Raw genomic sequence first — 13,081 nt, 5'->3', positions numbered from 1 at the left:
CTTATAATTTCCAAAACAAATCAAAACGATAACAGAACAAATGAAAGCAACTGTTTGGTGGAAAACAACGAAAAAAAACAAGTGAATCACCTCGCAGAGACTTTCCAGGCCGAGTAAAATGTGACTTAATGGGTTTCAGATGTTGTTTTTTTCCCCACAACAAACCCAGAGTTTGAGTGGAAACCAGTTTGTTTACCGCCTCGGGAAACAAACAAGGTCTGCAAACACCAGAGCAGGAGAAATGTGTTGTTTTCCATTATGACGCCAGGGTTTTATCACGTCATTAATGTGCCGACACGAGTTTGTCAACATGTTGCGTTCCTTCGCTTTCGTTAAAAACAACAACAACAACAACAACAAAAATACATAATCCAACATCTTAAACCAGGGGCGTCAAACTGATTTCAGTTGAGGAGCTACATCAACCTGATCTGACCTCTGGAGGACCAACAAGTCAAACTAACATATTCAAGGTTCAAGGTTCAAGGTGTTCAAGGTGTTTTATTTGTCATTTCAACAGTAAAAGCCCGGTTTCACAGTGTAATGAAATACTTACTTTGCCGTCTACCCTGGTGCCGACATACTTAAATAAATAAGTATATACACAAGAAAATAGAATAAAATAATAAATAAAATAAAACAGAGCAGTGCAAAATATTAGTCAGAAAGTGAGATATGCATATTTTGCACTGCTCTGTTATTTTATATTTTATTTTATTTTATTTATATAAACTGCAGATATGGACAAATGTCAAAGTCTTTCCTTCTTTTGATCCTTTTGTAACTGCAAGAATTCGCCAGTCTATTCTGAAATTTACATATTAAAGGAAATTATTATTATATTTGCAAAAAAAACCCTCAGTCACCTGTATCTTGATATCATATATTTATTCAGGATTAAAACAAGTTGTCATCATCTGGAAATTGTTTTGAGTTTACGTGTCTAAAGTATCACTTCACATAAGTTAGACTCATTGTTTTATTGTGAAAGGCGTTGCGTCATGTGACCGCCACAGACGCATTAATAAATTCTGACCAAGGGCGGTTTTGAATGTCATTTTTGCCGATCGAGTGTTTTTAGATCAGAATCTGTCAGTTTTCATATTTCTACGTTTAAAATGACGGCTGCAAAGTGACGTATGGCGTCGTCCCTACAGGAGAGTACTACTGGCTGGAGCCCGCCAACGCCTTCGAGCCCTTCCAGGACTACGACGTGGGGCTTATAGCTTTGGCCTTCCTGCAAGGATCCTTCGCCTACGGAGGGTGGAACTTCCTCAACTACGTCACAGAGGAGCTGGTGGATCCTTACGTGTAAGGCGCCCAAATGATTCATGGTCGATACAAACACTTTACTTGAATATTGAATTATATCACATTATAAGATATTATCAATGGCTTTTAAAAATCTAGACGCAATAACACTTCTACTGGGGTGTCAAACACATTTTTTCTTTTTTTTTTGCCCGACTGGCTTTATGTTTAGAACCCCGGGATAGAAAATTAACCATTTGTGTTCAACAGAATAGGTTTTGCCCTCCACCGATTTAACTGAATTACTCCTCAGACTAAAAAGGGGAAAAAAACAAAACGCAGATCCATAAATAAATAAATGGTTAATCCATTGTGTTATTGTAATTACTGTCATTTATAACATTATTTGTTTTTTTGTCCAAGACAGAATTTTCCCATAAAATAGGGGTAGAATAATTAATGGAATAATTTTTTTAATTACTTTATTTTTCTATTATCATCCACACCCTTGTAGTTTTTAATGTTGACATCTGCTAACAAACTATATTTCCATATTTTCTACAAAAAAAAAGTAAATAGAATTAAAGGAAACATCACTGACACTACTGATCTTCCATTTAAAGGTTTAATTAAATTACATTCCATGATGAATATTAATATTCACTCGCAACTGCGGTGTTTGAATCGGAATTTTAATTTTAATTAATTTTATTAGCCTAAATCCCGCGTCTCACCCCGCTAAAGCACGTCAATGGCACTTAGTCCATTAAATGTAATATAAATAATGCAAATTCTAGCAATAGCAACTTCACACTGTTCCCTATTTATTTATTATTTATATATGCGAGTGTGTATGTGTGTATAATTGATACTTGCGATATTGCACTTCTGGTTCGAAGTATCTAATCTAATCTAATCTAATCTCCAGGAACCTCCCCCGCGCCATCTTCATCTCCATCCCCCTCGTCACCTTCGTCTACGTCTTCGCCAACATCGCCTACGTGACGGCCATGAGCCCGCAGGAGCTGCTGGCCTCCAACGCCGTGGCCGTGGTGAGTCCGCCACCCGAACGTTACCCCCCCCTGGTGGCCGTCCCTTGTTAATACCACTAAAAAGTTTGTGCTCGAGCGTAATCGATAGATTTTTAAAGAAAAAAAAAAAAGTGATCTAACCATCCGCCTGTGTGCCTCCCTCTTCATCTAACCTCCATCTCCTCGCCGCCTCCGCCCATCCAGACGTTTGGGGAGAAGCTGCTGGGGGTCATGGCGTGGATCATGCCCATCTCCGTGGCCCTCTCCACCTTCGGGGGCGTGAACGGCTCCCTCTTTACCTCCTCACGGTCAGTCGGGCTGACGGCCCTCGGCGGGTGTTTCCTGATTCCTCACCAATCGAACGCATCTCCACTCTCACGTACTCACGAATAACAACCGGCGCCGACGGAGATTTGTCGTATAATGGGGGTTGTATGATATATTTTTATAAAAAATACTTGAATATCCCCCATTGAAGTATTTGTGTGTCACGCGATTTGAAATTGCTGCGACGCTCTCATCTGACTCGGAAGCCGCACAGTCGTTTCTGAATGTTGAACTTTGTTTGAGTCACAAAGAATGATGTCATCAAAGCAAAAAGGAACAGCATGTACGAGTTAGACGCTTTTATTCTACGCCTGCAAGTCTCTTACTGATTAATATAGATAGATAGATAGATAGATACATATAAATCGAATTTTCATATTAATGTTGACTTTCTCTGTGGAGATCAAAGAGTTTTATTGTTCGGGGGAAACACGTTTCCACTTGTAGACGCGACAATAAAACCTTTAAACTTACATACATTTACTTTAAATTTCGCTCAAATATCATGAGACAGAAGGTGTGATACGAGGCCCCGCGTTTCCATGACGACGACTGAAATAAACTTTTTTTAAGTAATAAAAATACAGTACTGGTCTAAACTTTACCATCAGATGTCATTCCAGAACTGCTCCTATGCGTTTTCTGGGGCATTTCTGCCATTTATCTTAACTTAAAATCCTAAAATTAGGTTAAAAAAAATGTTGCATTTTGGTTATTATAGTGGTATTTTGTAATTATCGAGATCAAATTATTTATTTCAGCTTAAATAAAAAAAATAGCATCTATTCTAAGATGAACTTAAACCAATAACTGAACATTTTTTGTTCTTTATGGAATTTTTTCTTCAATCTCTTCAACCCAGAAGGCTAATAACTCAGAATTAAGCGTCATGTGAAGCGGAGAGCTCCACTACGAGACGTTACCTTGTGTGAAGTTCATGCTGCCACTTCTTCATTTCCAGGTTTTCTTCCTCTCCGCCCATTTTCATTTTTTCTTCCCACACTTCTCATAGACATGTGGTTTTGGCGGGGCTGCACGATGTTCCTTAAATAAATAGATAAATAAATGAACAAAAAAAAAGATGTGTTTGGGATTTCCCAACCACATTCTGACCGTTTCCATGGTTACATTGCAAAAGTTGACAAATGACGACAGTATATATATATATATACATATATATATTGTGCAGCCCTAACGGTCAGTCCTGTCCCGGACGTCTTTATCGATATATTAACTCCGTCCTCGTCTTCCTCCCCGGCAGACTCTTCTTCGCCGGAGCCAGAGAGGGTCACCTGCCCAGCCTGCTGGCCATGATCCACGTAAAGCGTTGCACCCCCATCCCGGCGCTGCTCTTCACTGTAAGTCCCCCCCACCCCCACACCCCAAAATGAACGTTCCCCTCCCGTCACGTACAGACCATCCTGACGTCTGTGTCCCTTGTCCCCCCCCCCCTCAGTGTCTGTCCACGCTGCTCATGCTGTGCACCAGCGACATGTACACCCTCATCAACTACGTGGGCTTCATCAACTACCTCTTCTACGGCGTGACTGTCGCCGGGCAGATTGTGCTGCGGTATAAACAGCCAGACATTCACCGGCCAATCAAGGTGGGCTCATTTATTTAATTATTATTCTTATACAAACGTGTTATCAAAGCAGTAACACACGGTTGGAAGACACGTGTGTCCGTTAATTCTAAAGTAAATCATGGTGTCCCACAGGGCTCCTTGTTAGGTCCCATGTTTTAATGCTTCACCACACAGACGATTTATCTTTGAAACCAGATAATTGTGATTCCACTTATTGTTTTTTTTTCCACCTCCACTTATTATTTGTTAACTGAATTTCTTCTCAAGGTAAAAGGGAAACAATTTCCACCTGAACCCGATTCTTTTCCTGCTGCATTGGAAAGCAGAGACACCCTTTTTTTTTTTTTTTTATTGTTTTAACTTTTTATGTTTTGTTTAACCATCTGATTGTTTTTATTTCTTTAACTTTTTTTAGTTGTTTTAATTGTTTTAATGTTTTTATTTTGCCTCAAATTTTTATTTCAGTTTACAGCACTTTGTCTCAGCTACGGCTGCTTAAAGCGCTTTATAAATAAAGTTGAGTTGAGTTGAGTTAACGCTGAAGGAGTCCCACAGGGTTATGTATTAGGACCCATACTTTTAGGACAAACTGAATTATCTTCCATTAAAACACAGATGACACGTAAATGTTTTTATCAGCTTGTCGAAATCGAAATCTGCTCTCCGTTATTGTGGGTTTTTTCTCTCTCGCTTTCTCCTATAATCTACAACCTTTAATTATCATTTTCCTTCTCTCGTCTCTCACAGATCAGTCTGATCTGGCCGGTCATTTACCTCCTCTTCTGGGCCTTCCTGCTCATCTTCTCCCTTTACTCCGAGCCCATCGTGTGCGGCATCGGCCTGGCCATCATGCTCACCGGCGTCCCCGTCTACTTCCTGGGCGTCTACTGGGACAACAAGCCGCGCTGCGTCGGCGCCTTCGTCAGTAAGTCCCGGACGGACGAACTCCACTGGAGACTCTTTAGTGTTTTCCCCAATTCCTGCTTCCCGGCTCCTCCAGTAGTCATGTGTGATTAGTTAATGGGCTGCAGGAGTGTCTTCTTACTCCACAACTACACCCCTCCACCGTCACCATGTCTACCTGTTACACCACATAACTGTTGGAATTATGGTACCATTGAATTTTCTTTAATGAAATCCATTGCCAGAATTCTTATATATATATATGAGGGCAGTTAAAGTAAATTAAATCCATGTTACAACAGCAGTAAACGCCACCCGCTGCAATGGGTGTTCATCTTATATCACAATATATTCGTATTTATTGGAAATCATATTGTTACCACGACGCTCATCCGGTATCAAAGCTGCCTGTAAATTAAATCAGAATATTTTATTGTAATTCCAAAGAGGCCGAGGGTTGTACGATATCTTCTGTGTGAATATCCCCCATTGAAGTATTTGTGTGTCACGCGATTTGAAGTTGCTGCGACGCTCGCATCTGACTCGGAAGCCGCACAGTCGTTTCTGAATGTTGAACTTTGTTTGAGTCACAAAGAATGATGTCATCAAAGCAAAAAGGAACGGCATGTACAAGTTAGACGCTTTTATTCTATGCCTGCAAGTCTCTTACCGATTAATATATATATATATATATAGATACATATATATATATATATATAAATATAATTTTCATATTAATGTTGACTTTCTCTGTGGAGATCAAAGAGTTTTATTGTTCGGGGGAAACACGTTTCCACTTGTAGACGCGACAATAAAACCTTTAAACTTACATACATTTACTTTAAATTTCGCTCAAATATCATGAGACAGAAGGTGTGATACGAGGCCCCCCGTTTCCACGACGATGTTTCCGAGCGAAATCGGTAAAAATTTGCTGTTTTAGGGTGTCGGTTTCCACGGCGACGACGCTCGGGCGTCACTGGAAACGAGGCCGATTCTGGCTCCGCGATGCGTTTTTCACACGAAGCGTCATGTGACTTCCCCTCCCTCCCCCTCCCCCCCCCTCCCCCTTCCTTTCTCCCCCCCTTCCAGATAAGATGACGTACCTGGGCCAGAAGCTGTGTGTGGTCGTTTACCCGGCGGAGAGCAAAAGCAGCGACGGCGGCGACGAAGGCGAGGAAATGAAAGAGGCTCGGTCTCCGCTGTCGAAGGGCGACGGAGACAACCACAAGTCAGAAGACTGCTAAAGCGCACCTTTTAAAAAAATTTTTTTTTTTTTTACTCACCCCCTCAATCACACACACACACACACATGGGTACACACACCTGCGCAGGCATACAAGAAGTGGATGGAGTTGTGGCCCCGCCACACTTTTATTTTATTTTTATTTTTTGGTGGTTTTAAGTGTCATAATCAATCAAGGTTTTTCAATGTGAAATATATTGCGAGGTGTTTGATATAAATGCAGCCTCGGCGGTTTCCCGTCTTGAGGCCCATCAGAAGTGCAATAGAGAAGAAAGGTTAGCAGCCGTTCAGAAACATTTAACCACTTTCTACACACTCCCAAAACAATGGTGACTTTTGTTTTCTTTTTTAATAATAACATAAAGACTATTTCTCCACTGTGATGTCAAAAAAAAAATCTGTTTTTCTGTTGTTTTTTTGGTTCATTTTGATTCGTTCAACACACCAAAGCTGCATTTTTGAACGTCAAAAAAAAAAAAAAAATCAAAATCAAGTCATGTGATGTGCTGAAGTACACTAATATTGCATTTCATTTTCAGAAGATAATTGTATTTCTGAATTTTTTTTGTAATTGTGATCATTTCTAATATTAAATGCCTTTGTTTTCTAATTTTTTTTTTTAGTTTTAATATGTTAATTTTTTTAGCCTTGTAGACACTTTCTTTTCTAACAACCAGTCGTTTCCCCTCCACCTTTCAATTTTTTTTTTTTTTACTCTTGATAATGTGTGACGTGTAACATCTGGAAGCTGTTGTGAGATTTGTGACGTGTGTGTTGGTGAAAATGCGCACGGTGTCGTCGTCTTTTAATTAATTGCCTTAATTACAGTGTATTGTGTGTTTCTTAAAGACCAGTTTGTCATTCTTATCTAAACTAAAACGACAGAAAAAACCAAAAAAACACCGCCTGACTCTTAAAAAAAAATAAAATAAAAAAGCTGCATTACAGGGCGGGCTGGAAAAATAATCTGCAGTTTTAATCACATTTGTACTGTTGGTGTGCAAACATCCCAAAAACCGACACGTGAATGCTTGTGGAACCATTTTAGATTGTCTTTCCAGTATTTTTCTCTTTTTTTCTGTGTAGTTTTGTCATTTAGCTGCATTTAAAACAAAGATGTGAAACACGTTTTAGTTCAGTGCTATATAAGTGCCAAAATAACCTTTAAATTGAAACCTAATTTTTTTTTTACATATATTTTTTTAAAGTATGCATGATTAAAATGTCTTATATTTCCGCATAAACCGAACTATTACAAGCGGAAATGACGACAATCTCAATTGGGTGGATGCCTTTTTCCCCTGCATTCCTTCTTGGCCATTATTTTCCAGAAGAAATGTTAATGAGACGAAAGGTAAAAACTGTTAATTGGGAAAAAATATGATAATCAAACAAACTGCCTATTTAGAGTGTCAAGACTTGTTGCTGCCTAAATATCCCAACAGCCTTTAATATTATTTAATTAAGTGACATTTGGAACCGGATTGTAGAAACACAAAAAAACGTAAATTATTATTAAAAAATACGTGCACTTTATTGGCTTTTACCCACGAGCAGAATATGTATTTTAGAAGAAAGTAATATAAAAAGAAAAGTTGTATTTCATCCAAATAAGTATTTTCAAACAAAATCCACTAAGTGGAATAGAGATTGATTTAAATGATTACGAGTTTCCTGATATTTCCTCGTCTACTGATCCTCTGAACCCGCTGATTCAGAAATGAGCTTTACGATTAAAAACACGCCGTTTCTTTACACTTTGAATCACGTACAGCAGTAACTTATCCAGGCGGCCCCTTGAAAGAAGCCATTATCCATCTTTATGTCAGCCTTGTCGTGAGTTTTTAAATAATCTATATTATCTATTAGCGTCTCAGGGCGTCTTCAAAACTGCCTTCTACACACACACACACACACACACACACACACGCCTCCATGTAACCCAGCCGGTTTGTGCCACAGGAATCTGAGCTGGCGCTTTCGACGCGTTCCTTCCTCAGGAGTTTCAACCTTTTAACAGACGAGACGCCTTCACAACGGCGTGTTTTCCTGCCTGTACAGATATTTGTGTATTTCACAGTCAACACGCGCACACGTCCCGACAGCGGCTCTGTTTTATTGTCTCTCGGTGAATAAAAACCACTGATTCTTGTTTCCATTTCTACATCGAGGCCTCATTTATATTAAAAAAAAAACAACATTTGCCTATTTGTTGCAATCATTTCAAGGAATAAAACTTGTTTTTTCCCCCAACATCTTAAAATGAATGTGCAGAAATGAGGCCTGGATTTTCCAACAACTGCTGGAACTATTTGTGACAATATAAAGTTACAGTTCTGTCATCTGCATATTTTTTTGTTTTGTTTGTTTTTTTTAACAACTCGTCAACAACTCTGGGCTTCATTCAAAACCGACCAGTCACAAGTATGACATCACTTCTTACAACACCTCTCACGAACACCGTCTTTAATTTAAACTCCGTTTTTTCCGTCTGCCGAGACAGAAGAAGACTTGAAAGCAACAAGACTTTTAAATCTATTTTTGTGTTTTCAAATGTAAATGTACATATTGGTGGTGCGTGTTTGATAAGAATAAAGAAAAAAAAAGTGCACGTGTGAAGGAAGTGGGGTTTTTTTTTTAATCGGTCGCCGGCTTCGGCACTTCTGAGTCTGCGTCACGGGGAAAAAAGAAGATAAATTCCCACCATCAACTACGGTGCTGAAGTCTTCGGATCGCGACCAAAAAAAACGAGACGTCGGATAAAAAAACGGCTGAAAAAGAGACTTGGCGCCGCTTTTACACGACGTCGACTTCAGTTAATAACGCAAAACTAACGCAACTTGGCTCCAAAGGTGGAGCATTTCCAAAAAAAAATGCCCCGTCTCCCGGGAAACGGGGGGGTAGAGTTACGCAACTTTTTTGAAAACGCTTGTGCTCCGCGTCGACGGCGTAAACAATCAGCGTCTCCACAGTTTTGTCAACAAGACATCGTTTTCAAAACGTTGCCGTGTAATGGTGAAACTTATTTTTGTGTTTAAAAGATAAATTCCCACCATCAACTACGGTCTTGAACTCTTCGGATCGCGACCAAAAAAAAAAAAAACGGCTGAAAACGTGACTTGGCGCCGCTTTTACACGACGTCGACTTCAGTTAATAACGCAAAACTAACGCAACTTGGCTCCGAAGTTGGAGCATTTCCAAAAAAAAATGCCCCGTCTCCGTGGAAACGGGGGGGTGGAGTTACGCAACTTTTTTGAAAACGCTTGTGCTCCGCGTCGACGGCGGAAACAATCAGCGTTTCCACAGTTTTGTCAACAAGACATCGTTTTCAAAACGTTGCCGTGTAATGGTGAAACTTATTTTTGTGTTTAAAAGATAAATTCCCACCATCAACTACGGTCTTGAACTCTTCGGATCGCGACCAAAAAAAAAAAAAATGGCTGAAAAAGTGACTTGGCGCCGCTTTTACACGACGTCGACTTCAGTTAATAACGCGAAAATGCGTTTCGGAGCACAGTTTGCGCTACGACACTGAAACGCGACTTGACTTCGAAGGTGAAGCGTTTCAAAAAATGCCCCGTTTCCATGGAAACGGGGGGTGGAGTTACGCAACTTTTTTGAAAACGCTTGTGCTCCGCGTCGACGGCGGAAACAATCAACGTCTCCACAGTTTTGTCAACAAGACATCGTTTTCAAAACGTCGCCGTGGAATGGTGAAACTTTTCAGAAACGGGAAACACAAAAAAAAAGATGCGTTTTCACTTGAAAGGTTGTAAAAACGGAGCCTCAAAGCGCCTCGCTGACGCCGTTTGGACGAGACGAGGGGAAAGAAAACGTCGCAGAAGTGAAGCGTTTTTCAGAATTAAACCTTTATTATACTGACGCACTTGCGCAGAAGTCAGTCTCACACACGTCTCCACGGATGAAGCAAACAAACTCAGCAGTCTCTGAACGTACACTTTGTGTAAACTGGAGCCGCGGTCGTCCTCCGACCGCCATCCAAACAATACTGACACTCGTAACAGACGGAATCAAACGCAAAAGACATTTCTCATTGAATCAACCGCTTGGCATTGTGGGAAACACTCGTTTGGATTCGGGGGGGGGGGGGGGGGGGGGGGGGTTTGATTGGACGTACTGCAGAAACGACCAGCCGGACATTTCTGCATGATTGATTTCAGAGGCAATAAGTCACTTCAAGCACGTTGGAACCTCCGGATTCGGTAAATCCGACGCGGTCGTGTTTGGACGTGACGTTTTTTGCAGAGACGTCACATTTACAAGACTAACTTCAATCCTCAAACCGACAGCACACTGAGATCGGGGCTCCCGTTTACCTTCAGGTGCCTGGACATTTCTAATTTATAATTCTTGTCTGCTGAAGGTCAAATTTAAAATCAACATGAGATTAAATTCGACGCGCAGCAGTTGAGGTCGAACAGGAGAATCTGTCAATGTGTGACTGAATCCACTCATTTCTGCAAAGAACGTAATCAAGGACCAAGTGAAGAAACTAAAATAGAAAACAGGTATCGAGTTATTTTACTATTGTTTTGTTTCCTTCATAATTCCACATCCATTCATAGTTTTGATGCCTTCAGTAAGAATCTACAAAGAAAATAAGAAATGATATTGAATGACAGGGAGTGTTCAACGTGTCTTAACGGGATATTTAAGACTAAAGACAATAGTCTTTTTGTTAAGAAAATTAAAGCATCGTCTGATAAAACACTGAATCTAAAAAATGGATGTGCATTTCCCAAAATGTGAGACTATTTTAATGTAAAGACGGAGCTTCACAACATCAAAACAGCCTCCTGCCAATATTAAATTGTGCCGATTGGAGCAACGAAAGACAAAAAATTTCCAAGTTATTTCATGTGGGAATGAATTTCGGGGTTCGACTTATCTGCGTGTGAAGATCAGCCGACGGCCTGCAGCTGCAGGCGGAAGATTTCTGCTGCGGTCAAACTACTTCTGCATTAAAAAAAAAATTGTAACCGAAAGATAAATGTTTGTTAAACATTGATTGTGGCTGTTCATTGTGGATACGACTGTTTTCTTTGACCGAAATACCACCTGCTGATTCAGCGTGTCTCAATATTACAGCTGCTAAGGCATGGTTTGATTTATTTTTGTTTGTTTATACTTTTTTTTGTTTTGTTTTTAGGGAAGGGGAGTGTGTTGCCATGGCTACAAAGCAGCCTTGGAGCTTGTGTGGAGCAAACATCCTCCTCTCAGGGCCAGAACCAGATGTAAAACCGAGCCTCCCTGGATTTTGTAATCCGCCGCCGTCTTCTCGTCATTCCTGAAAACAGAGGGCAGAAGATACGTCATGCCATCCGCACTGCCAAACAAACCGGTTTATCAAAGTGCAGAGGAACACAAATTAAGCTATTTCGCATCGCGGGCTGGCGGCGGTGTACATTTCTCTTCTTGGCGCAGCCAGTAAAAGACTACAAAGTGTTGGTTTTTCTCTCTTGCAGCCCGTTAAACTTGTATCGCTCCGTTAGCGCTGGTCATTCGGCTAAAGGAACATTTCATATGAAACTGAAACTCACTAAGAGACACAAACTTTAAGAGAGACCTGGAGCTGCCAAAGAAATGGACAATGATCGCAGCAAAAAACACACATTGAGACATGGAAACAGACAAAAACCTGCATGAAAGAGGGAGAAATCTAATCCGTCACAAAGACACAGAACAACGAAATGAAAATCGACAAAACTTTCAGAAAGGGAGACAAAGCTGCCAAAACAAAAAGAGACACAATGAGACGTGAACACAAAGCTGCAACAAAGACGACAATGAAGACTAAAGAGATTTTTTTTAAAAGCTGTGAAAGTAATCTAAAATAACAACAAAAAACACATTTACATAGAACTACAACAAAGGGACGATAATCTACATTAAATAGACACAAACTATCACAAAGACACAGAAAAACAGAACAAAAAAAACTTTGAGAGACACAAACTTCCAGAGAGGGAAACAAACTTGCCAAAATAAAAGCAACACGATGAGACGTGAACACACAACCACAACAAAAGGACAAAAACCTACACTAAAGACACTAAAACTATTAAAAACTGCTGCAACTACCACAGATGTCACATTTAAATACAAATGGCACATTCAAAGATCAGCTCTCACATCTGTTTCCCACTGTAGATGAGCCTCTGCTGTTGTGGAGGGATCCCTTCCTTCTCCTCCACCCTCTCCTTGATGCGCTCCACCTGCATTCACGTCAAAAACTATTAAAAAAAAACACGCTGCGTTTCAAATCGCTGACACAAACCAGGCCATCCATCAGCTGTTCACCTTATCTGTGGGCTCGATGTCGATCTCGATCTCCTTGCCAGTGAGAGTCTGCGATGTAAACATCAGATCAATTAGATTTTTGTGCACATTATAACAATAACAATGTGAATAACACGATTTGTTTCTTAGCTAGTCGTTGATGTTGGAGCCTTACCTTCACTTTAATCAGCATTTTTGCTGGCTTGTCGGAAGAATAAACACCACGGTGAGCGCAGAAATGACAGTTCCGTTGGATAAATGTATATTTCCGCCACTAAAACTTAAGGATATGAATATTTGGAGAGAATATTAGGAAGAATAACTCGATATTTCTGCACTTCCACGGATTCGATGGGTGTTTCCTGGGGTCCGCGCGGCGACTTCCGACCGCCTCCTTGTCTGCACATTAAGGTTCCCCCTCACTTTGATATTAA

General features: G+C 40.4%; 2 protein-coding genes across 2 annotated transcripts in view; one reads left to right on the top strand and one right to left on the bottom strand.

The window, feature by feature from the left end:
• Window positions 1–8,961, top strand: part of slc7a8a (solute carrier family 7 member 8a) — a 29,783-nt gene extending 20,822 nt beyond the window's left edge. The window contains exons 5-11 of the mRNA XM_080518933.1: window positions 1,158–1,311; window positions 2,180–2,303; window positions 2,487–2,590; window positions 3,871–3,967; window positions 4,066–4,215; window positions 4,945–5,122; window positions 6,193–8,961. Of these exons, the coding sequence (XP_080375059.1) occupies window positions 1,158–1,311; window positions 2,180–2,303; window positions 2,487–2,590; window positions 3,871–3,967; window positions 4,066–4,215; window positions 4,945–5,122; window positions 6,193–6,347 (962 nt within the window). The 3' untranslated portion in view covers window positions 6,348–8,961. The remainder of the gene's footprint in view (window positions 1–1,157; window positions 1,312–2,179; window positions 2,304–2,486; window positions 2,591–3,870; window positions 3,968–4,065; window positions 4,216–4,944; window positions 5,123–6,192) is intronic.
• Window positions 8,962–10,214: 1,253 nt separating this feature from the next.
• On the bottom strand, window positions 10,215–13,015 carry nedd8 (NEDD8 ubiquitin like modifier). The gene is made up of 4 exons (XM_080519329.1): window positions 12,823–13,015; window positions 12,669–12,716; window positions 12,501–12,583; window positions 10,215–11,655 (listed from the first exon to the last, which is right to left on the bottom strand). Exons 1-4 carry the CDS (start codon window positions 12,838–12,840, stop codon window positions 11,541–11,543), a joined length of 264 nt encoding a protein of 87 aa, XP_080375455.1. The 5' UTR covers window positions 12,841–13,015; the 3' UTR covers window positions 10,215–11,540.
• Window positions 13,016–13,081: the final 66 nt, after the last annotated feature.

Source organism: Blennius ocellaris, assembly GCF_963422515.1.
Source record: "Blennius ocellaris genome assembly, chromosome: 23".
Classification (NCBI taxonomy): Eukaryota; Metazoa; Chordata; class Actinopteri; order Blenniiformes; family Blenniidae; genus Blennius; species Blennius ocellaris.
The sequence above is the reverse complement of the archived record's forward strand: the minus strand, read 5'-3'. Positions and strand labels throughout refer to the sequence as shown.